This window comes from Semicossyphus pulcher, unplaced genomic scaffold, assembly GCF_022749685.1.
Source record: "Semicossyphus pulcher isolate SPU_LCO1_2020_fin unplaced genomic scaffold, fSemPul1.0.p SCAF_22, whole genome shotgun sequence".
In the NCBI taxonomy this organism is placed as follows: domain Eukaryota; kingdom Metazoa; phylum Chordata; class Actinopteri; order Labriformes; family Labridae; genus Semicossyphus; species Semicossyphus pulcher.
Window position 1 is genome coordinate 5,124,465 of NW_027211696.1, and position 25,922 is coordinate 5,150,386.

Genomic DNA, 25,922 nt, shown 5'->3' on the forward strand with positions numbered 1-25,922 from the left:
ATTATCTCTGATATTACAGGGAGTATTTTGACTCCTGAGACGGCCATGATTTAATGCGTGCACAGAGCGCTGAAGAGATTAATTTGTGGGACAGTAAGAACTTATTAGGATTATACTTGTTATATTATATTTCTGTTTCAGGTCTTCCAATGTTACGAGAGACGTACCAGACAACTCTGAGACTCAGATGTAGAGAAGAACAGGACATAAAGGGGAGTTCAAAAAGGCTTGGTCTTCACTGGAAAGAAAAACAAGTCAGACACACAGAGTCAGTCTGAAACACACACATCCAGAGAGGGAACAAGTGAAAATCCAAATCAGAAAACCAGGCAGATTAATAACACTATGAATAAGCTGGGAAGCGATGTACTCACTGGGAAGAACAAAGTCAATCTGGCTAATGAGGAGGGAAAACAAAGGAGGACATGAACCTGGTGGCTAACGACAGAATCAGGGGCAGGTGTGTAATGAGCACAGGTGTTAGTAATCAAGTGACCAGGAGACACCAGGGCAGGAACTGAAATGACAGGAGATGTCAGACTTCAAAATAAAACAGGAAATGAAATATGCAAGATTAACTGACCCTGAATGGACGTCATATAACTGCTATCTTTTGTCTTTGGCCTGGTTTAGTATACTGAAGGAATCGTCACCTAAAAAAGAGCTGAGCACCTTGAAACAAGCTGAACGTTAGCAGCAAATCAGCTCGCGGCAGCTCGGCTCCTGGCCCGTCCTGCTGCTTGTGTCCTACAAAGAGTGTGGGAGAAACACTGAGGTTTAATAAGAAACTAATTTTACTGGTTTAACTTTTTTTGTTTAAGTTCATCCTTAAAATGTGTCATTAGACATCAAACACTGATTGCTGACATTTTGCTAGCTTCTCAAATGTCCATTGAAAGATATATGTTACTATCCAAACCATGACGCTCTTATAAAGGTGTTCCTTTGTCGAGTAGATCTACAAACATGTCCACTCATGAACACGTACCTGCTTTGTTGTGTTTGTAGTGGGCTTGTCCTCGTGTGGACGTTCTGCTTTTCTTTACTTTAAGCAGAGCGAGAGGCCCTCATAAACAAATAAACTGCTGAAGACAACAAGAGAACAGATGAGTTAAGTGTTTATGTTGCTGCTGCATGTGAGCCGACAGCAGATTTACACTTATTATCCATGTTGTCTCAACGTGTCTCCGACCATCTGGTTGTTTGTGCAGTCGGATCACAATCTGTGTCTTGGATGGACTTACGCTTTCTTTATTTATTATGTGGTCACATGATTCCAGTCCAGTCACTGAGATGTTAATGGTCTCTAAAATAACATCTCCTCTCATCACAGATGCTTTGGAACGTGTGAACCACCAGGTCTGAAAATGTGTCACCGTTCAGTTTGCAGCTGCCACAACAGGGCAGTCACATTTAACTTTGAGATACAAAATGTGTCATGAGTAACAAATTCCCTTAAAGGGAGGTGTGATTGGGTAAAATAGTGTTGCCATGTTTCTGTCAGTCTGTGTAGACAGGCTGATTCGAGGCCCGCTGTCCAGCACACTAATCATGACATCAAACAGCATCAGATGTCCAGCGGTGGAAGAAACGGCCTGCCAGAGTGTTTACCCTCCAGTCCCTATATGTGTCATGGTGACATATGAAAGTGCTTAAACTCAAGGAGGCGGCGGGGCTGCTGAAGAGGAGGCTGGAGAGGTGTTCAAGAGCAGGAGCAGCATGTTTGTAATGAGAAGAGAACAGGGCGCACTGCAGCAGCATAAAGACAAAGAGCTCTATTGCACATAAAGTCTGAATGTTTTACAGGGGGTCATAAAGCCCCGTATCGCAGTAATAGATTTAAAGTGTCTCTCATCTCTACAGATACAAATGTAAATCACTTTGATACAGTCATGCTTGATCTGCAGAAAATACACATTGGCTGTTGCTTTTGGAGGCTGGTTTTGTCACAGTTTAGAACAAGAGGAAACATCATCAAGAGGCTCTCAAGTAGTGTTTGAAGTGTCAGAGACAAAGACTCAGATATTACATGTAAGCTCATTTATTATCAGGTTAATGAGGTAGCAAATGATGGAACCGTTTCTCTCCTTTAATATATTTATTATTTAGGCTCATTATTCAAAGCTTTTGTTATTAAATTTCACCTGATACTCAGCTTCCTGTCTTCAACAGAGACAGTCAGTGTGCAGCGTCCATGTACTGAGGAGCCACCGTCAGCTCATTAGCTAACAAGTTACAATGCAACCCCTCACCATGTCACACTGAGATAACAGCAGCCGACCCAGCCTGTTGTTTAGTCAGCACAGTGGTGACACAATCACATGTGGATGTATTTATGATTCATTTGGTTCTGGAGGACTCGGGGCAATTAAGAGTCTCATTCATTACGAGGAGCATCCTGCTGAAGAGTGAATAGAGGATCTTTGGGAGGAAGATGAAACAGGTTTCCTGCTTCAGACTGACACAAACACAAGAGCAAGATCTAATCAGACACTTTATTCAGCATCCCGAGCAATTATCTTCACTGGAAACACTTTTCACTGCCTCTTGTCTGTCGTTTCAGCTTGTGCACCAACTTATGTGTTTACTCGTATGTTTAATTTGTTTTACTCTAAATGGCCAATTTACATTTTTAAAGAAATATTCTGGTTTAGTGGCAGATAGTGCTGGATGGATTGCCATGAAATCATGTACCTACACAACATTGATGGTCCCGACACTGAAGTTCTATAAGATCATGTTGAGAAGCCTGGTTTCCTGAGAGAGACTCTGTCTCAGTCTTTCTGATCTGGCTGTTAATCTAAAGAGACGCTTAGTGAAGCCCCTTTCCCACTGGTCAAAAAAACAGGTAACAGCCGGCTTTTTTGCTTAGTGGGAAAGGTTACAATCGGCCTTCAGACCCGGGTCAAATGAGTCTGCAGTAGACCCGGGTAATTATCACCTCGGCTCCGATCGGCATTGATGGGAACACAAAACCCGCTTCAACACACTAATCTCCGCCCCCTTTCCGGCGCGATGCTATGCTCCGTCGGTTACTTCTGCAACTCCTCGTCATGTCAGCTACAAATTCCGCCTGTTAGGGTTACTACTGGCAAACACATAAGTCCTGTTTAGACTAGAGTGAAGCAGTGATAGTGCATTTGCGTGATATAACACTGAAAACATTTGGGATACTGTCATCCCACAGGGTGTGATGACTGAGCAAAACAACTGAGCAGACTGCAGCTGTAAAAAAAAGATAATTAATACCCACACTGTCAGACAGCTAACACTGTTTATTGGACGGTTGACCTTTCTTACCTGCAGTAGAAAACTTTGCATCATTTACATTTGTAAACAACAAAATGACACCCATGAAATTCACCCAAACTCAGATGTGACTCAACATTTTCCATGCATAAGGTTTCCTCTCCTCTAACCTGCAAATGAAAGGTCACCAAATACATGAAACCTATTCAAGTGGAGAAAAGGTGAAGAATGTGTCACCCTGCATCATCATCAGCCCCCGACCTAATAAGTCCTGTACAGCAGAAATAAGTCTGTAAGGTTATTGTAAGCAAAGTTTATTCAGTTTAGAGAATTTGCAGTGAAAAGAGGAGGCCCCTCGGCCACTTGATGATCATATAAGACGTGTTGCAGAGGACTCCAGTGCAGCTGTGCTTCATAAAACACAGTGAAGGCATTATTATAGGTAATATTATATTACCTGTGCCCATGTTACGGGCATAGAGTATGCCAACTGGAGACATTGCCAACGCCTTCAGCTGAGAATCCTATAACTTCATGCAGGATCTTTGGACTTTTCTGAACATGAGGAAAAAGATATTTTAAAAACATTCAAACTTGCACCACAATAGAAGAGTTCAGTACAGAAGGGCAGCATCTGCAGAAAGGCATCATAACAGGGTGAAAACTTCCCTTCCAGCAATAATGAGGGCATCATAGTGGGTTTAAGGCAGGAGAGGGGCTTCAGTGAGGGTTGAACCTTTCACCCAGCGGGGTATATGATGTAATTATATTAAATGCAGAACTTTGTTCAAAAGGTTTCTGAATAAGCTGGATGAACACAGGATGGGAAATGGACCACAGCCCAAGCTTTTCCCAAACGGCAAGTCAAGTATACTGAAGAGAATCTTTGTTTTACTACTTTTGTTAACAGAAATCTGTCAAACAGAAGCTCTACAAAGAGGAGGATATGATTCCAACTGTCTTAAAGAAACTTAAATAACAAGGAGAGGCTTCAGGAGGTCAGGCAGGAGACAGTTGGAGGTGCAAAAGGATAATTGGGGGCATGGAGGAGTCAAAGCCACCTGGCAACTTAAAGGGAAATCACATTCTGCTGACTGACTGATCTGGAATTGCAGCGACAGGGCGGGGAACCAAAGTGGTCAGATGTAAAAAGAAGACAAAAAAAAGAATGAAATCTGGTTTGGATAGAAAATGATTTGCTGTCACATTTCACATTGTCTCCGTTCAGACAAACTTTACAGAAAGCTCAAACAGGACAAAAACAAAAGTGACCATGAAGCAGAGACAGTTTAAAGAGCTAACTGTCATGTCTGCGGTCCAGCGTGTAACAAGGCGACATGCAGCTGCTGTGATTGATCGCTGCAGTCAGAACTGTTGGAGGGGTCAGCAGAGAGAGAGGAAACAGTGATCTAACCCATCCATGGTGGTGATTTCTCTTTCCTCCTGCCCTGCAGAAAACATCTCACAGTGATCATATCAAAGTGGTCCTCATGTGTTTGGTGTTGAGCCAGAAGAATGATGGAGCTGACTCTGATATACTGGTCCAGCCTTCACATTACATCTATCTGAACTTATTCAAAGGAACTTGAAATTAAAAGGCGACACAGAGCTATGAATTCATTAAATATGACTTGATCACAATATAAAGTCTAAATCTGCAGCAATGAAAACCTTTTTTTAGTTCACGTTTGCGACTTCATTATTCAGCTGTCGTGACCGTCGGCAGAACATCGTGTTAGTCTGAACTCTGAAGAGACAAAGAAATCTCACTGCTCTGTGACAGAGAGGAGAGGCCTTCACTTTCATACAAGAGAAAACGAATATAAATTATTTTGTGTCTTCAAAAGAAACTCCTTTCAGATCAGCTGTCAGAGACTCTTATCAAACCTCACTCTGAGATCATGTTCCTTTAAAACAAACGATTCACGACTGAAGTTACCGTGAGAAGAAATCCTGTTAGGATAAATATTTTTCTTTCAGCTCGTTTTGTCGTCTCAGTTTCACTTCTCGTCTCAGAGTCTCTGGTCTCAGTGGGAGCAGCTTGTGTTTGGAGATTTCAAAGAGAATCACCTGCTGTCACACCTGAGGACATGAAACGTTCCTTCAGTCATCATAATATCTTCATCTGAATAGCTGCTTATTTGATTTGACTGACTCAGTGGGCGAAATGAAGTCTCTGATCACACCTGATGGTATAACATGCTATCCTGGCTGAGATGCTAGCTAGCATCATACCTTCAAACCTGACGATGGCTGAATCTCTAACAACGGTGCAGTCAGAAGTGCTCTATAGCAGTGGTACCCAACCTTTTTTCCTTGGAGCCCCTCCTGCTTGTATCTAAGAAGGGCTGAGCCCCCCCAGCCCGCACGCACGTACACCAAAACAATAAAGGGATTCAATCCAAATCTTTATTGGCAACAATGTACACCAATCAGCCTGTAGGTCGCAGAGGTGTGGCCCACACAGTAGCTACTATATTTGAATGAGGACCAAAAATATATATTATTTAATAGTTGAACAGACTTTTGATTATCAAGTAAATGCTTTTTTAATGATTTTATTTAACGTGCAAATCTAATCTTAACAATCTCAGTGCAGACAAAGCCTCGCCCCTAAGGGGGGCCCGGACCCCAGGTTGGGAACCACTGCTCTGTAGGGCACTCTGGAAAAGCACCTAGATGTATGTGATCTTATAGTTTTACTTTTGGGCCCCCTGAATCTGCTTGTGATGTGATTCATGTCTTTTATTATCGCTGGCAAAGTCCACAACTCGTGTTCCTTTAGTACGCCATGCTTAGCAGAAACAGTGACAACAATATCAGCAGAGACAGAAGAAGAACGATGTAAATAATGTGGATCTTTGTCATTAAGTGAATAATGAAATAATACAAATGATGAATAAAATAATAACCAACGAGCACAACACTGACGCCTTTCAAAATAAAGGCCAAATAACTATTTAACAGGAAGCAAAATGATACTGAACAACTGTTTTAGAGAAAAGGGCGCACAGGATGCACTTTAACAAGGTCTGAACGTTTTTGTCCTGTTTGTTTCTCACAGTTTTGGAAGCCCTTTATCCTCATGAGTGAGTGACGATCATTGGCATGAAGATTTAGAAACACGGATCAACAAAAAGTGTCCCAGCCTTGGCCCATTTTTATTTTGTAATTCAATGTTTGAGGAAGCTGAAAGAGTTTGAAACACAGATGATTCATCCATTACTGGATCCAGAGTTTATTCAGTTGAGTTCATGAGACAGAAATAAACAGGGCAAAGATCAGATCAGAAGCTTTGCCTGAAACAGAAAAACCCAGAGGGAAATGGAAATATATTGAAGCCTTTCTGTCCTCAGAATCGTCACACAGTACGAGCTGTCTGTACTCCAACTACAAACACATTCTTTCATGTTGAACATGTCCCTGCCTGAGATCGATGACTTCTGTCAAATACACCCAGCCCACCTCTGAACTATCACCAGGACCCTCCTGATTTACACCTAAGCACAGAACAACACCCCCTGCTCTGCATCCTCTCTCTCTGTCCCACACTGAGCCCCTCCCTCACTCGCTCCTGACAGCCTTCATGTCTAATCTTGGCTGGAGCCACAGAATCCATCATCCTTCTGTCGGATCAATGATACCACTAATAATAACTGCCACACTGTCGCCTCCGTCTCATCATCCTAACTGGCACAGTCGGGGGCAGCTCTCTGCAGATTACCTCCACAGATTAGGACTCCATTAGAGAAGCTGTTTACCCACCTTTCCTCCCCTCAGGCTCCCCTTCACTCTGTTTGCCCACCTAAAGACCCCGTGGAGGACACTCGAACCTTTTCCAAAGTATATATGTGGAGGACTCTGACAACAGGAGTTCTGTTTCAGGTTACCGCTGCAGTGAGGGTCGTCTTCAAGTTCCAGCTTTTGGTTAGAAATGACGTCCAGCTTTTCTCTCTGCGAGTGCCATTCATCATGTTGCCAGCACACACCTCCACAGCATCACGCACACGCTCAGTTAAAGGTTAGCTTGGAACAAGGCCGTTCTTCTCCCTTTCTCTCTGATAAATATGCAGAGCAACACTCGGCTTAGCAGGAATGTAGTAGAATAATAAACACACAGTTTATATTCAGAGTAAATGTGAACATTTGGTTCAGATATTATTGGCTGAACTCTCTGGTTCACCCCTCCAGCCTGCCTCGATGACAAGTCGACAGGAGGAGGTCCCGTAAATCAGCGTCCCTGGCACCCCGGCCCATTACAGCACTCACTTAAAGCAATCATTAGAGAGAGAAGAACCATTGCATCCCTGCCCTCCTCTGCCATTACCACTTCCATATTAATCTCTCGCTTCTGTGCAGAAGGAGCAAAGAAGAGCAAAGGTCCTCAGTTACCCCCAAAACAGCAGCACAGGGTTCTTTTGGCCCTTTTGATTGGAGCAGCAGAGTTGGAAGCTCCATTGCTCTGATGTATTAAACAATGTGTAATATGTTACTGTGAAACTTTGATATAAGTGAACACAGTGTGTTTAACTTTTGGGAATGCTGTCGGCTCCTGCTGGCTGCTTTAATTAAGCCCAATGAGCCTCTTAAATGTAACATTCATCCAATAGGGAATGATTTGTGGAAGAATGATTTCTATTAAACAACAGAAAAAAATGTATTTAAGCAGAAACAAATGATCTTTAATGATAATGTAACTACTTTGTCTTTTAAATTTCCCAAAAGTTGTTTTAATTGTCGATGCTTTTCAGCCCTCACAAGCAGAGAGAAATGACTGGAGTGGATCTCGTCTCTGGCCGTCCATTATCAGACCAGCTTCTCTCCAGGTAATTTCAGCAGCGAGCGAGCGCTCCCGATAGACGGAAAAATGTCAGATTTCTACAGCCACTCTTTTAAATTCATGAGTCCGCTGCCTTATCAGACCGCTGGAGTCCTGACCTGTTTTACTTTCTGCAGGCGTCCATTGTGTGTGTGGGTGTTCTTCCCCCTGAACACTTCCGTTTTTCCGTTCGCTAACACTGAGCAGGCCGAGGTTCCCGAGCTTCCCCCGAGGGACTGATAACACCTCACATATATCGAGTCGAGGGGATGTGGTGGGAGAAGGCTTTCACAATTCAGAAGCCGGTTCCCTAAATTCGATTAGCATTTCCTGCCGCTCCATTTTCTCAGTCTGCACCAAGAGCGAGCAGTGGGAATAAGCAGTCTGCTTCATGTGCGAGTAAAAAGGTGAAAATACTTAACATCTATTTAAACTGCTGGAGGAACCAGTAAGGTGGTGTTATTCACACCGGATAACACAAGAAGTACCACTTTATTAAAGTTTGGCTCGAGTCCTTTCAGTTTCATTTCTATTAGCAATAAAACATTGTAGTCACCTGGTTAAACGCTGATAACTTGGAGCTGCAGCAGGGCCCTAAAAAACAGAGCTGATACACGAGACGTCAGACCATCATTGAGTTTGTTAAACCATCATGTAAATCAAATTTATGAAGATAGTTTGCAAGTGCAATAAGAGATTAATACCAACATTTTGACATGTTTCTTTCCCCATCAGACTTTAAATCTCAAACATGCGCGTGTGTCCTTAAACTCTCTGACAGTTTCCAATAAGCCAAATGACACAAAGCAAGTTTAAGTGAATGAATCTGCCTGTGAAGATAATATCCCTGTCTCTGACTGGGTTCGTTGCTCTGTGAGTGAGTCTCATCAAATAAAAGCAGAGCGGTTAAAACATAATTAAGAAGAGAATTAGATTGCAGACGAGCTTTTAGTGAAACCCGTAAGTCATGAAATTGACTTGAGACGATGAAAAAAGACGGCAACTGTCAGGGAAGAGAGACCTGTGATCTATCGTTCTCTGGCAGAGTGGAGGTTTTTTGACCTGTTGGTACACACAGACAGACTCCCACAGTATAGCATCATGCCAGCGAGGCAGTCCTGATATCTGACCATTACAGAAAGCTGCTTGTGTGGAATATGGCCAGAGTGAGGTATTACCTGAATACAGCTTTCCATCAATCATAGCGAGCAGACTGATGTTTAAAACCAGGGAGGCACAGCTGACAATACAGCAGCCATCTGTCTTGTCCTTCATTATGGTCTTTCTCCATTTGCATTGATTGGCAACAGAGAATGAATGTGCCAGTGAGAGGTAAAACGAGGCAAGACTTTGGGGGAAAAAAGGTGAATAAGAAACAAGAGGCTGTGTGAGAGAGAGAGAGATGTGGGGAGAGGTAAAAACAGACACGATTAGGAGGTTAGAAAAGGCAGAGCTAACAGTAAAAGAGGAGCAGGTCAGGATGAGGAAACAGAAAAGACACAGTCAGAGAATCGAACACACACACAGCCAGATAATGATCCAGGTTAAACTCAGGTTTGGCCCTCGTCCAGCTGCTCCTGGTCACAGGGAGGTCGAGCCGGCCACATCCATCAGCAGAGAAACACAGATAGACTCTTAAACGTCCTGGATCCTCCCCTCCCAGCCACTACAGAGTGATGACGGCCTCGTCTGAGATAAAGGCCGATCCATTGCTCTATCCATTGATAGATGAGGGCCCTGTTTGATAAAGGGCCAGTTTGCCTCGAGGCCAATAGGGATGAAATTGCAGTCATTGCTTTTATTTTGTCCTCAACTCAATCGACACAAAACAAGGCTGCAGGAAAAAAGAAACACATAATGCAGAGTAAAAACAGATCCTGTTTTAATAAGTGATTGACACAAAATAAAACCAGCTTTGAGTCAGGACAAGGCTGCTCGACGGTGCACGTGGAATATTAACTATCCCAATCAATAGGCCCAATTCAGGTGCTTTGAAATAAGAGACAGAAGAAGAAACACTCCAGCTTCCTGTCAATCTCTCGACTGAGGCTCACACTGAGTAACTGTTTATAACAAGTGAGAGAAATGTCAAAGTCAGACTGCCAACAGAAATCTGTTTGATGCAGAGTCCAGTCTAACTGTCGGCTGCAGGACGACTAGTCTGCTGAAGTTCCTGGTTTGAGCTCCTGGTTTCCAATGACAAACTCTAAAAACTGGCTGAAACCTCCGGAGCAATGTGAAGTCCAGAGGCTGCACATGTGTCTCTTTATTGTAAAAGACTAAAGCCTCCAGGAGCACCATCTTCTTCACTGTTTGGTCCCTGAACGCCTCAGTAGTAATTAGGACCATATGTGCTTTGACCGTCAGAATACACTTGTTACTCACCTACCAATCTACCTACAGCACATTAAAATATGATGATCATCATATCTTAGAGTATTTGATAGTTTGCTCTTGAAGCTGGCTGACAAATTTTTGACATGTGAGTCAGAGAAACACTTGATGTAGGCGACTGAGTTCATGATGAATCTCTGCTGCAGAAAAACATGAAGTTCTTATTTGGCAGAGTTGAAGTGAAGCTTGAGTGTGAGTTCAGTCAGGAAGACTTTATGGTTACCTGTCCGATTGCACTGCAACACCCTCACTGTTAGCCTATCATATTCTTGCTGGCTTTAAATATGGCTTTTCTCTGCTTCTGGTTCATTCATGCCGTCTTTAAGCACGACCCTCCAACTCCCCATCACCGCACAGTCTTCATCATCAGCCTCATCATCTCATGAAGATGACATCATCAGCCAACACCTCCACCTCCAGTGTCTGGATATATCTTACAGTCGCTCAGGGCCGACACCCTTCGATCACCATATCTCCCTGTAGAGTCCAAACGCCAAAGACTTCTGCCCATGATTCATTACCACATCATCACTGTAAAATAAATGTTCTTCCTCACTTCCTCTACTTGTCTCTCCCGACTGAAATGATGTTTAACTCTGGAGTCTGAGGAGTTTGGAGAAAGTGTGCGACATGGACACAAAACAAAAAGAAACTGCCTGCATGATAGTACTCCTCTCAAAGACGTATAAATGAAGTGTAGGTAATGAAAACCTCATTTCAGCACCAGGAGCTGTTCATCGTGTCCTATTACTGCAAATAGACTCGTGCATGATATCCCTTTAAACTCCTCTCTCCTTATGAGAGGTATTGATTATTAAATGATGCCTAACTTCCATCAGTTTCATCATCTGCTCCATTTGATCTAAAATGCTTGAAGCAGGAAGAAACAGTTGAAGAGAAAACCGTTTACAATCAATGTTACCTGTTCATCGAGGATCAAGAGCTTCTCTCCTAAAAAGCACACGTGATACCACATAATCACACTTCTCCCCAAAGCTGATGAATGTTCAGAGTTTGCTGCTCTTTCAGGGGGATATTAAACTAATGTTACACACTCAGCCTCTCTTTGTGTGCATGAATGATCTCTGTTATGTTGCATCATCCAGGCCGAGCTTGTTATCATCCTGTAATCCTGTTAATCAGTTCTCCTCTCCTCTGTGTCATGTTGTGTTGTGTTTAAGTGTAAATAGGAACACAGATGATGAACATTGAACCCATGAAGCCGCTCGACCACCAGCTGAGAGGACAATGAGGACAGCTATACCTGGTCGTGAGCCTGAGGGGGGGTCTGTCTGTTACTAACTACACAGTGTTCAGTGATGAGGCGCCCTGTTTTTTTGAGCACAGAGCAGAGTCTGTAACACATCTTAAATTAAAGGTCATCAGATATAAACTTTATGTGTTAGATAGGCTGAGCAGTGTTTTACACCACATTAGCTACCAACATGTTTGGCCTTAAAATGAAGCTAAATCTGCTCGTGATGCTTCATCGCATGTAAAAGTTTTATAGTGGACATGAAGTGAGAGCAGTGAGACAAAAGAATGACTTTTTTTGCAACTAAAAATTGTTAATTTTAAGTGTTTAACACCTGATTTTGACCTTTTTGTCAGCAATGACTTGAAGGAAAATTGACATTTTAATCCGACAGACGTTTTTTATTTCTCATCAGTGGGTTAGACCAGGGGTTCCCAAACTTTTCCATGCCAAGGCCCCCCAAACAGCATTAGCTTCTGGCCGGGGACCCCCAAACCCACAGACAACAGAGAGTGGGACAGCGTCAATTTTTTTGGCAGCATCCTCACCAAGCAATTCTCGGACAATGTCTTTGGTAGCTGGTAGAATCAAATCCTCTCTAATTTTGTGAGGTTTTTTAGCACAAGCAATGTGGTATGAGGCTAAAAATGATGCCTTCAGGGCCCGCTCGGGCACGGTAGCTTGCTGTTTGAATGCAGCAGATTGCCTGACCAAATGCTCTTCTTTACGTCTGAAGAACTCCACTGTTTTATCGGCCTCCAGACAGAGGACGCTTTTCGGGCAATCATGGCCATTTTTCTGTATTGCTGTAAAGCCATACTTAATGTATGCTGCCTCATGAGAGTGAGTTCTGCTGAGTTCTTAGGTTTTTTTGCAGCAGAGTCCTCCATGGCAGGGCTGTTGGTCTGCTCCTTCGGTCTATTTGTTGTCCAAAACCTGTCCATTTTGCGCTAGTTAGCTACACACAGCTTGAGGAGCAGAGCAGCTTGATAACAACCGCCAGGTCTACACAGATTATGACGTCGTTATGATGTCGTCATGCCGAATTTGCAGCTGAATTTGAGAATCCGAGATTAAGGCAGTTTACGTGTTGTACGGTTCAGGACAAATGGTTATAAAAAAATGTTTTTTTAAAAATAATGTTTTGGGTTTTTTTGCATTTTTTTTTTTTTTTTCTTTAATTTTCTGAGGCCCCCCTAGCGCCCCCTGGCGGCCCCCACTTTGAAAACCACTGGGTTAGACCAACATAAAGCAGGTTGGGATGAAGAATAATACAAATACACCGATGGTCTTGCAACTAAAAGATGCTCTATTTTGAAGGTTTCTGTGAATGCTGGGATACCACTGTACACTTCTTTATGTAGCTCTGTTTTAATATGGAGAGGCAGGTTAATATCTGAACCCTTGAGTGTGATGTGTGGGCCGTACAATCACTGCATGAGATTTATTTACCAGCCATTTATTCATCATTGTGACCGGCTCACTGATTTCCGGGCAGAACAGGGTGACTCCAGTGATGTTTGTGAGGGATGAGTGTGTTTAAATCAAAGCAGGATGTAATCAGCCATGCAGGGTGTCGAGCTGTCCCTGAGGGATTTAATCCTCCATTATTTAAAGCAGGAAGCATCAATGTGAGAATAAGACACAGACTGGTGAGTTACACAGAGCTGGCAAGCACTCGATCTCTGAACCCATCTAGGAGTGATGGACAACTTTTCCGTCATTTCTTGGTTCATTAAATCCCCCGGAGGAGCGCCCGTTCATCTGTTTGTGGTGAGTCTCAGTTTCACTGTAAACAGTGAGTTATTTTCTCTGTTTATTTTGTGTGTGTGTGTGTAGAAGTTTTCTGCAGGTGCAGGTGCATGTGTTGTCTTGTGACTCTGTGTTGGTGAGGTGAGATGTAATACTGGAGAGGCTCTGGCAGCTCCATTATCTGGGTGGTGTCAGCCTGTCTGCCTGTTCCTGCTTCCTTTCTTTGGGCCCACTCTCCCATTCAAACATTTATTTGCAGGCCTGACAAACCCTGTCAAGCCCCTTCTGCCTCTCTGTCAGTGAGCTGGGCTTACTGTACTGCTAACGCTGCGGGTTCAGGGCTGCCTGCACTGTTTGTGAACCTCTTTCTAAAAGCATTGTGAAACATTTTAGAAACATTTTCTTTTTCTGTATTTTTTATGTCATTTCACACTTTGAAATAACATGATCAAATATCAAAGACAGAAAAAGTTGAGTTTATAATTCCTGTTAATGATCAATTTGTGTTTTGATACATGCTAGCTGTGGTTTGAGTGCAGATATTGCTCGCTCTCTGTATTTGATTTAGTCAGTATTGAGGGCAAAGTGTAAATAGATTACAGATTTAAATAACCCTGTGGTGGGAAGTTCAGATCACAGCCATTTAGCCTTTCCAGCGGAGCCTCACAAACCTGCAGACAGCCGAGGAATTCAGAAGGACGACAGAACGAAACACTTTCTGCAGCACGTGGCAGCTCAATTAAAAGTGTTAAATGTGGGAATAACTCTGGGTGCCATTGGCCAACCACCCTGGGAGGAAGCAGCAGCAGCAGACAAATGTCATTTTAGTTATGCAGCAAACAAGAGCACGATGAAGTGATCTGGAGGCTGAAAGAAGCTGCTGCAGAGCTTAAATATGAGTCAGGACCACATTCAGATTCAACCTGGTAACATTCAGCACCTTTCACTTGAATTAAGTATTATTGAAGGCCACTACAGGTCTGATATTAACACCAGGAAAGAGTCCCTTTTCCTTACAGGCCATTACTGTTCCAGAAGTTGTTCTTGAGATGTTATATTAAGGCTGCTGTGTTTGAGGGTACGTTCATTTAAAGGAGCAACTCGCCCCTGAAAAAGCCACTGTCAGTCAAAGCTGGTGTTCTCTCGATAGAAGCAATAATATTTGAAATTGGCGCCATAGCTGTGGACAAAGTTGTACAAACAGCTCGTGGTTTCACCCATTCTACATTCCTACAACACCCAGCGTGCATTGCGCCCCTCCCTCTGAAAGGAACAGCCCAGCGAGAGACGCTGGAGTGAAATACTACTGTTTCACCCAAAAAATCAGCGAACTGGCCCTTTAAGGTGGCTTTAAAGTAGTCGAATCTGCTTATACTAGAAATATAAAATATTGTTTAGAATAGTAAGTTTAGTTCCTCAACACCAAACTTGAAAACTATTTCTTTATGGACCCGCTGTGTGAACAGTTAACTTTGTCATGGCTCTTTGACTTTATGTCAGCTCACCTGGAAGGACAGTGTTGTAAAGAATATCATTGTAGGCTGTTCAAGTCAAGTACACAAAAGTAGACAGTGATGTCCTTGTTGTTTCAGACTTTTAAACAGCCTTTTACAGTTTATTGTTGTGAATTCCCAAACATACGATTCAAAGTAGAGTTACTGATAGTAAAAGTGACTCTTTGAAACTGACATTGACACTCCCACAACAGTTCATGGGGACGGGAGAGCAGTGGGTCCAAAACCAGGTAAGCACTCAGTAACAGATAATCCAGAAGGGAGCAGGTGAAAGTTAATTCTGGGCCAGGCAGAGGTTTAGGGAGCCAACAGGTAAGTGTTCACAGGACACACACACACAGCGACGAGAGTGGCGATTCTGTGAGAGTCTCTGAGGTAAAAAAAACAGGGAAACTCACACAGCAGCGTAGTCGCAGATGAACTCTAAACAGCCAAAGGGGAGCAGCAGACAGAAACCAGCAACACTGAGGCAGAACTCGTGGTCAGGGACAGAAGGCTGAGGTGATTTCTGGGATTACAACAAGGCAGGCAGGTCAGAGGCAGGCTGGGTCGACAACGGGGAATCAGTCCAAAAAAGCGTGCTGGAAAGTCTTACATGAGAAGATGATGAATCTGGCAGCGAGTCAGTGGGCATGCTGAGTTTAAACCTGTGAATCTAAACAATTGGTTTTACAAAACACAATTTCACTCTTACAATATCATTTCAAAACACTGTCAGTGAGAAATATATTTCCTGTGCTTGGCCACAGCTCAGAATTATGGATGTTTTTTCAAGTTAGCTCTGCAGACATTTGATCAGCACTTCTCTAAAGTTGTGGCTGTAGGATAAACTGAGCCAAATGCCAGGGCTTCAGAACGATGCCAAGAGTATCTGTGATGAAACTCAAGATGAGACAGAGCTCTACTTGCTCATCAAGTGTGATCACTTCAGCTTCTCAACAGTCTATTGACTCTAGCAGAATGCCTCATTTCACAGTGCTGCAGTAACAGGTGATTGTGTCACTTGTGCAAAGACAGGCCTGGATCAGGGCTGATTCTGGTAAATTTTTATGGATAACATCTAAGTCATTCTTTCCTGTATTCCTGTATTTTCTTCACCTCAGCCTGAAATTGTTTGCCGTGCCTGCAGTGCTGCAATTTATTTATATATATTTTATATGTATACATATATATATTTTTTTTTACAGTGGTGGAAAAGTTTTACTGGGTGTACAATCCAGTGGGTCTCAGGAGGTTTTACTGGACACGGTTGTCCTCATCTTCACGATAGTAATTCGCATGCTGCTGGACCTGAGTCAGGCAGGTTCAGCTCAGTTTACTAGAAAACCTCACCGGTTCTGGCGGCCAGGTCAATACGAGACAAATCAATGTCAAACAACTGATCCAAACTTTACGGAAACTTTGTGTGTAGTTCTGGACACTCACTCACATTAAATGAAAATAGACGTGAGGGTCTGATTCTGGCTAAGGACTCAGAAGCTACCTGTAGTACCCTGTTACAATCTGTCAATAAACTTTGTTTACGTTTTCCTTATTTGCATTTATGTGGTTAAAATGTTTAGTTCTGCATAAAATCAGTTCTAAATTGTATGGTTTATAATATTGTAAAATGGAGTTAATAGGTGTGATGTTACTGTAAAAACCGTTAATTTGAGCAGTCCTTGAACCTGTCCTGCACTGCCAAGAGTTGCTTTATTGGTTTAGACAGGTGTCACTCATGGAGGGAGCGCCAACCACTAACCTTTTTCCTAACCTATCAGGTAGAGGGGCGGGACGAAAGTAGCGCAGAGAGGAAAGAGACGAGCGGAGAAGGGAAAAGAGAAGTAAGAGAGGTAAACACTGCTAATTAAGTCCGCTAATTAGTTTAAGTACGGTTACTGAAGTAGTTTATTGACAAAATGTAATTTTTGTTTGTACTACGTTGAGAGCAAGTCGTTTGCAATACATGTTTGGTTGGTAAAAACACGTTGTTGATGCTAACTAGCTATCGCTAATTAGTCGAAGCAGTTGCTAGCATAAGGTGTGTGTGGAGGAAATCATAACTCTGCACCGAGTTACTGAGTAAGTAGAGACTTTGTTTGAAACTACAATCATATAAACATTTATGTTAAGATAATCATACAGTTCTTTTCGTGGCTGTTAATTTTAAAGAGTGTGCTATGGACCTGCTGCCAAGCCTGTGACGGTGCTGTGAAGTGCTCGGGACTCGCGTTTCTCATCACACGTGGGACATGAGGTCTGAACTTGTTACAACCTCTGAGTGTCAAAGGAACCGTGAGTACTGACAAACATTAAAAAAATGCATTCAAATGAGCTCCAACATGCGTGCCAACGTATGGTACCAATAGCCAGAGTTAATAACATTCTGGGTATAAAGGTTTATTACTTTTCTTTATTTTGTTAACCAAATAAATCATTAGTTATTTTGCAATAACATTTGAACCTTGTGGTACAGTATTTTCCTTGTTGATAATGGGTTATGGTGTGGTTATAACAGTGTGTGGGATGTAATTTTTGCTCACACTAACCGTCTAAAATCATAAGCTAGCTTGGCCTCTCTGCACCCTAGGCAGAGTCATATATTTGGTTATTTGTTGTTCTGTGCATATCCAAGGTATTAGCAGACCTCTTACCAACGCATCTCCCATGCGGAACAGTATCAGAGTTGTCAGGTGTATTATGATTACTTTTAACAAGATAAGATAAGATAATCCTTTATTGATCCCCATGAGGGAAATTCGGGGGTTGCAGCAGTACAAAGACAAAATAGCAAGCAAGTAAAAAGTATAAAAGTAAGAATAGATAAATGAGGGTTGTGTGGGAGGGCTACATAACCATCTATCTAGCAAACAAATGCCAAAAGTTTAATTTTTAAAAATGGGCACATGAATAATTAAGTTACCAAGAGAACTGTTGCATTAACTCGTATTACCTGCGTTTCAGTCAACACTGATTAGTTTCTCCACAGTACAGGCATACCTGAAGTTGCTTGTGATGACAAAGCTAGATATGTGTTGTGGTCAAGGGCAATTAATTGTGTCTGTTTTATGAATACTGTTTTAGAAACAGTGTAAAACAGCTGTATGCGATTTACCCACAAAAAACGCATTGAATAGAAGGTCCAGTGCGTTCCCCCACATCTCCACTGCTGGTTCTATGCTAAATTAAATGTGACAAGAACAGAGCTCCTGCTACACTTAATTTTCACCATGCAGCATGCATGTAAATAATTATCATGCTCACATAAACAACAGCACTTGTATCTACTAAAATGCGCTCTTAAGCAAGCAATAGCTGTTTCTCTGTTGTCTGTATTCCTGAACGTTCCTGGTCTGTCAGTGTGGCATTGTGCTGCAGAACAAAGAAGCAGTGAGCAAGCCTCATTATCACTTCAGGGACCCAGAATACACATTCCCCCAGGACGCTGGAAAACACAGACCCAAAAACAAAGATAACATCAGAGAAAAAATGAGCGAGAAATAAATTCAGGAGGAGAGAAGAAGTGGTGCTTCATGTTTAGAAGGAGGGTGTATTAACGGCTGCAGCTACATCTATACTTGGAACTCAGTAAGGCCATAACCACAGGGATTTCCAGTGATCAACTGTACGCAGCTAAAAATGCCATGATTCGTTTCCCTTAATGAACACGTCTGTTTTTCAGAGCTGCATCAAGTCTCTTATCGTGACATTCTCTAAGGCCTGATCCATCTCGCTGAATTGTTTACATTTGTAGAAAGAGCCGGGTCAAAGTCAGCTTTGAAAAATGAAAAGGTTTTCATTTGCTGTCTTCTTCATCCGCCCCAAGAGCAGTGTTTCAATGTCAGCAGAATAAAGAAAACAATACCACATTCAAACCTGTTATAATTGCACCAGTCTAGCCATAAATCACATCGACGCGCACACGCACGCACACGCACACAGACACACACACACACACACAGGATCATTCTTTCAGTTTATCTACACCCACCTGGGGTCCGTTTCACAAAGCAGGTTCAACAAACTCTGAGTCTAACCCTGAACTCTGAGTTGATCTACTCTGAGATAGAAAACTCTGAGTTTTCGGTTCCAGAACAGCTGATTTGAGTTAGTTTGATCAACTCGGAGTAGTTTCACCTGGAGTTAAGCGCGTGCACCACAACTATAAAAAGACAGCATCAGTGGAGCCCCAATTCGACGAGTCACCATGGCAACGGGGAAGGGGAGGGCTGCGTTTTTCACCCCACTTGAACTGGACATTTTAATGCGCTCATACGGCGAGTTTGAACATGTTTTTAGAAGGAAGTGCAACACCGCTGCAGCTGCAAAAGAGAGGGAGACGGCGTGGGAGAACATTGCTGCTCGGGTCAATGCGTAAGTTTAAATGTAGTCCTTTGCAATCACAATAATATTACAGGGGAAAACTGCTTCAATGGTAGCCTATTAATTTATTTCATTTAGGTGCAATCCCGCGGGGGAGAAGCGCACTTGGCAGCAGCTTAAGATGAAATATAAAAATATTGTTCAAACAGGTAAGACCTCGGCATAACCTCATGGGGGTACCTCATTTTGATCATGTTTTACATTGTAAAGTAAATATTAAGTGGCTGTTTGACTGTGCAGTTGTTTTATCCCCAACATAATGCTGTTTTCACAAACATAAATGTCTTCTCATCTATATCATGTTCTGTTAAATAATTAAGCCTATTTAAACTAACACAGACTTCTACTCAGCCAACAGAAAGAAGGCAGATGCCCGTAAAACGGGTGGTGGCCCAGCACCGCCACCTCTAACGGAGGCAGAGAAGCTGGCCCTTAGCCAGAATTTAGGAAGGCCAGTGGCTGAGGGAATCCCTGGAGGGAGCTCATCCTCTGAGCCCACCCCTCAAGACACAAGTGCCTTTATAAAATGTAATATGCCTAGGCCTATATACCTTTTTTAAGCCTATTCATACAAATATGTATTTCCCTTTCATGTCTTTTTTTTTCCTTTTGTCCAAACAGATTCTGATGGTGCTATCTGCCTGGTGGAGCCCCCTCACGCCACAACATACCTTGTAACTGTAAGTAGGCAATACTCCAAATATTTTGCCAAATGGTAGTTTAAGTATACTGAAACATATCACTCATCCAGGAAGAAGAGTATGAGGAAACTGTGTCTGCTGCCTTTACAGAGGGGGATCCAGAAAGGCCTATAGAGGTAACATCTTGATATATTACTGATAGTTCTCTTCTCATTCACATTTCTTAACATTCTGGTGGAATATAGAGTGTGACATTTAGCCTACACTGAAGTATTAACACATTCTCATCGTTTTTAACAGGGCATGGCTTGGCAGCAGCAGGAGGGTCCCTCAACTTCCACTGCACAGATTGACACAGTGAGATGGATGTTCAGTAAACACCAGAGGTTCATTCTGTGGAATTCATGTGTAACTGTATAATTTAATGTCCTTATGTTTTCCCAGTTACCAGTAAAAGACATTTACAAAATTCACCTGCTGAAAAAAATTCAAAAAACCGACAAAGAAATACAATACTTGGACCGCCAGATTAGGAGGGCAGACCTAGAAATTGAAATACTGGAGCACAAGTTAGAGGTAGATGCATGGTCACAGCTGAATTATGTTAATTATGTTAACTATTGGAACATTAACTAAACTAGCCCTTGTATTTGTAGGAAATAAAGAAGACCAAATGAAATTTGTATTATGTCTTTATTTGACTGCTGTGGTGGTGGTGATGATGGTGATGATTAGTCTCTGAAGTGGTTATGGCATATGGTGTCTCTGGCTGCTCTGCCGTCCTGCATAGCTGGCAGGTGGATGGGGTCATCATCAAGGTCTTCGATTTGTAGGGCAGGGTGTTGCTCTCCTCTAATAGTGGCAATATTATGAAGAACAACACATGCCACAATAATATCACAGGCCCTCTCAGGGGTCACCCTAAGGTGATGTAGGCACTGGAAACGGGCTTTCAGCAGGCCTATGGTCATCTCCACCCGGGCTCTCGTCCTGCAGTGAGCCCGGTTGAAGTTCTGTTGGGGGCCTGGTTCAGGGTCAGGGTAAGGGGTCAGCAGCCTAGGTTGGCATGGGTAACCCCTGTCACCCAACAGAAGGCCATCAAACTCTCCTGTAATGTATAGTGGATACATTAGAGTATATTAAATGAGGGAGACAAGTGAATTATATTGTGCAAATCATTAGGCTGCTTACCACGTTGCAGTCTGTTGCTCAGGTTAGACTCGCGATAAATCCTTGAGTCATGAACAGACCCAGGCCACTTGGCCTCCACATTGGAAATGATGTATGCAGCATCACATATGATCTTGACAGTGCAGAGAATGACAGATGTTGAACTATGATGCACTCTTTAACATTTTGAAACAGTAGTCAATCTTCATGTACCTGCACATTTATACTGTGAATTGACTTCCTATTCACATAATCTGCTTCATTATGTGACGGAGCCGTGATGGGGATGTGTGTGCCATCTATGCAGCCAATCACACTGGGAAATCCTAAAAGAAATTAAAATGACTAATCCCATTCTGAGGTTGCAGCACAATGTCATTAACAGAATATAATTTAAAATTCATTGAACGGATCTCTACATCATTCACCTGCAATCCTGTGAAACTCCTCCTTGATGGCTCTGACAGGTTTATGTCCAGGGAAAACAACGAAGATGGATAATAGCCGTTTCAGGGCGAGGCACACTTTTCTGACCGCCCTGCATACAGTTGCCTTACTCAGGTGCTCTGCATCTCCAACATTATACAAAAAACTCCCATTGGCGAAGAAACGCAGCGCAACACACAATATCTGCTGGGATGTGAGAGCATGGCTACGGTTGGTAATGTTGCAAATGTAAGGATGGATTAGGTTGTGTATGTAGATGATGGACTGTGACGTGAAACGGTACCGCTCAAAAAGATAACTGTCTGGAAATGCGAGAACATCTATGCGCGGTCTGATAACAATCTCCCGACGAATATTTAATTCTCTGCGCAGTAATGCTGCACCTTCATCCACGGGATCGTTGTCAAACGGACATGCCATGTTAGTGGAAAAAGTCGCCAGCTACTGTGCCTATGGCCTAATATAAGCCTACTGACTGATTTTTTTAAATAACACACGGCAGAACTTTGCTACGCCAAAACTCGCCTGCTGACTCAATGAATGAGGAAATCAAATACCGTGTGTGGCTGAAAGAGGGCGGAGACAGAGAGAAACTCGAGGTTCATTGAGAAAAACCTGCTCCCGACCAGGTTAGGTTCATAGAGTCTGTTACTACGGTAACTGACCGAGAGCTTAAGTTACCTCTCTCTGTGAAACAGGCTAGAGTTACCCCTCTTTCTCTGGTTTGAGTTACCTCCCTTTGTGAAACGGAAAACTCAGAGTTTCCCTCATTTCAGGGTTAACAGACTCAGAGTTTTCAATAAACCTGCTTTGTGAAACGGACCCCTGATGACGAACAATCGTGCAGTATGCTAACAGGAATACAAACTGACCAGTGTTAGCACATGTGAACAATAGTAACTCGAAGGTCTTGCAAAGCCCACTGCGTACACCTCGTACCTTTAACACTGGATCCAGAGTGTGACTTAAACCAATGAACAGAACAACAATGCTTCATTATGATGTGCAATATGTGTGCGAAGACATCTGAATACAGGTGATGTTCAAAGAACGCATACAGACAGCACGAAATAGATCGGTCTGTCAGTCTGAAAAAGTGGGTAATATGAGAACATGTTTTTTGATTGTGTTTATAAAGCACACATGTAGCTGCTGTAGATGCACAGCCCCATTCCACCCCCTTTCTGCCATCATCGCTCATGGTCATTCACTTCCACAGCAAATATGTAGCTAATCAATGTCTATTGTTACGTCATTTGTGAAAAAATGTATTTGTCTGGGCATCTCAAATGTGATGTTTTCTCTTCATTCTTTATTTTTTTCTTTTGTAAATGAGATGTTTTTGGGGGTTTGGATTGTTGGTTAGACAGAACAAGCTAAAGACATCACTTTAGCCTTTGACAAAGTTTGGTCATTTTCAGCCCTGCTTGTGACATGGTTCTAGGGTTGGCTATGTCTGTTGGTCAGTTGGTTGGTAGGTCCACCATGAGACTGAAATATCACAACACATATTAAATAGTTTGCCATATCATGCTAACGTTATCATGCTAACATGCTAAACAAAGATCTCGTCAGGTGGAGCCTGAAAAGATACCCCTGGGCCAGTTAAATTATTAAGTCTTTATATAGCTATTCACATGGAATGGATTTCTTCTGAACCTGATGATCCCTCTGTTAACTGTTCACAGTGGCCCCTGGACTTTACAGTTCTCTTTAAATGGTTTCCCCCTCTCTGCTCCTCGCCCAGTCACTCCTTCCTTGCCTTTTTCCATTGGCTCAAACTGCCAAACTTTGGCTTTTTATTCTCCTTTGTCAATTCTTTTCGGCATTCATCTTTATTTCTGTGCCAAGTCTTCATCAGTTACAATATCCTGGTTCTGAGTACAGCTATCTATTGTATTCATGATGGCAGTCTGCACACTTCATTAATGCATGGTGTTGTCCGAAGCACTTGTGTCAGTTGTCCAGAAATTTGCTGTTGGAAAACAAAAGCATTTGAAAGTCCATGATTTCAACCCAGAGTTCATACATTATCTTGCCAATGAATGTTCCAACAAACAGAGAAAACATCTCCAGATTATTATGCTGTGACAGGAACAACCTAATAATTGACACAGTTAACAGTAAATATAAATAATACCTGAATAAAAGAAAGTGCTATGAAAAAACACATAAAACACTGAAACAAGTTTGATTTACGGTTCTACAACAACATCATCACAAGGACCTTGTAGAGGTGCAAAATGTTAATTTGAAATTTCTATAGGTTTTAATAATATAAGATAAGATAATCCTTTTTGATCCCCAAGGGGGAAATTTGGGTGTAACAGCAGTACCAAGACAAAATAGCAATTTAGTGAATACAGTATAAAAAAAACAATAAAATAAAATAGATAAATAAAAAATGAGGGATACATATAAAAATACAAGGTATATACAATTGTTATACAAGTAGGAGTTAGTGACAAGATCAAGTAAAGTGACAAGTCAAAGTGACAGTTGTGTGATAAAGTGACATGGTCTGCAGGATGAGGTAATACAGTATGGTATGAGCTCTAAGGTTTATGATATGGTACAATATAAGGTGCAGTATAAAGTGCATAAGTAGAATAACTGTAAAGATTGCAATTATAGTATAATATAGTTTAGAGTAATATAATATTGTATATAACAGTATAAGATAGTGCCGTAAAATATGGAGTCCAAGTAGTAAGTACAGTGCAGTATATGAAGATATAACCACCTGGTAGATATTACAGTATGGTATAGTGGCAGGTATATAAGTAAATCAGAACAGCAGAGTCAATGAGGTGAGAGTGATGAGAGTCCTGTACTAGTGTTCAGCAGGATGACAGTCTGTGGCTTCCACTGCTGTTATACAGTCTGATGGCAGTGGGCACAAAGGAGTGCCTGAAGCGCTCAGTTCTGCACCTGGGTGGGATGATGCGCTGGCTGAATGTGCTGCCCATCTGCCACAGCTCATCACAGAGAGGGTGAGAGGGATTGTCCAAGAGGGCTTTAATTTTGTCCTTCATCCTCCTCTCAGCCACTGACTCCACAGTGTCCAGTTCAAGCCCAACCACAGAGCAGGCCTTCCTCACCAGCTTGTTGAGTTTGTTAGTCTCACCAGCCTTAATGCCACCCCATCAGCTCACCACAGCAAAGAACAGTGCATTGGCCCCTACAGACTGGTAAAAGGCCTTCAGGAGCCTGCTGCAAACACTGAAGGACCTGAGTCTCCTCAGGAAGAACAGCCTGCTCTGTCCCTTCCTGAAGAGGGTATCCATGTTTTGAGACCAGTCCAGTTTATTGTTGATTTGGAACCCAAGGTACTTGTATAAGTCCACTCTCTCCACTCCCCCCCCCCCGGATGATGACTGGGGCAGGGGGCTTTCTGTTCCTCCGATAGTCCACCACCAGCTCCTTGGTCTTGCTGATGTTAAGCTTCATGTGGTTGCGGTTGCACCATGCAATTAAGCTCTCTATCAGTCCTCTGTACTCCTCCTCCTCGTCATCGTTGCATCCAACAATGGAGGAGTCGTTGGAAAACTTTTGGTGGCGGTAGGAACCAGAGTTAAACCGGAAGTCTGAGGTGTAGAGAGTGAAGAGGAATGGCGCCAGAACAGTTCCTTAAGGTACGCCGGTGTTGCTAGTCCAGTATCCAGGCTGTGATGTCAGGGTGCAGTTGCATCGCTAGCAGCTTGCCCCTTAGAGGGCAGGGCTTGATGGTATAAGAAGCACTGGAGAAGTCAAAGAACATGACTCTCACAGTGCTTCCCTGTTTCTCCGGGTGCGAAAGGAACTTGTGGGTCAGGAAGATGATGGCATCTTCCACACCAATGTGCGGCTGGTATGCAAACTGCAGCTGGTCCAGGAAAGCCGTTAGCATTGTCCTCAGGTGCTGGAGAACCAGCCTCTCAAATGTCTTCATAACATGTGACGTGAGTGCCACAGGTCTGAAGTCGTTAAGAGCGCTGGGACGTCCTTTCTTTGGTACTGGGACAATGCAGGACGTCTTCCACAGGTTGGGCACCATCAGTAACCTAAAGAAGAGATTAAAGAGGTGCTGACCTACTGATACCTATTAAAGAATAGGTTCATCTCAGCAGCAAATTCTGGGTCTCCTTCAACTCTGGGTGCAGACTTAATCCTTTTGGACAGCCTTGAGCTCCTTACAATCCTTGGCCATAAAGTCCCTCTTCTTGTTGTTGAGAAGGCCTTTAATCTCCTTATTGATCCATGGTTTATTGTTAGGGAAGCAACAAACCTTTTTAGATGGGACAATGGTGTCCTCACAGAAACAGATGTAGTCTGTAATG

The 25,922-nt window shown here is 42.7% G+C and overlaps 1 protein-coding gene across 1 annotated transcript; it reads right to left on the bottom strand.

Annotated features, from left to right (window-relative positions):
- Positions 1–20,717: 20,717 nt before the first annotated feature.
- On the bottom strand, positions 20,718–22,023 carry LOC138602373 (putative nuclease HARBI1). Its single transcript, XM_069673849.1, has 4 exons — positions 21,585–22,023; positions 21,370–21,482; positions 21,178–21,289; positions 20,718–21,094 (listed from the first exon to the last, which is right to left on the bottom strand). The coding sequence occupies exons 1-4, from the start codon at positions 22,021–22,023 to the stop codon at positions 20,718–20,720; spliced, it is 1,041 nt and encodes a 346-aa protein (XP_069529950.1).
- Between the last annotated feature and the right edge of the window lie 3,899 nt (positions 22,024–25,922).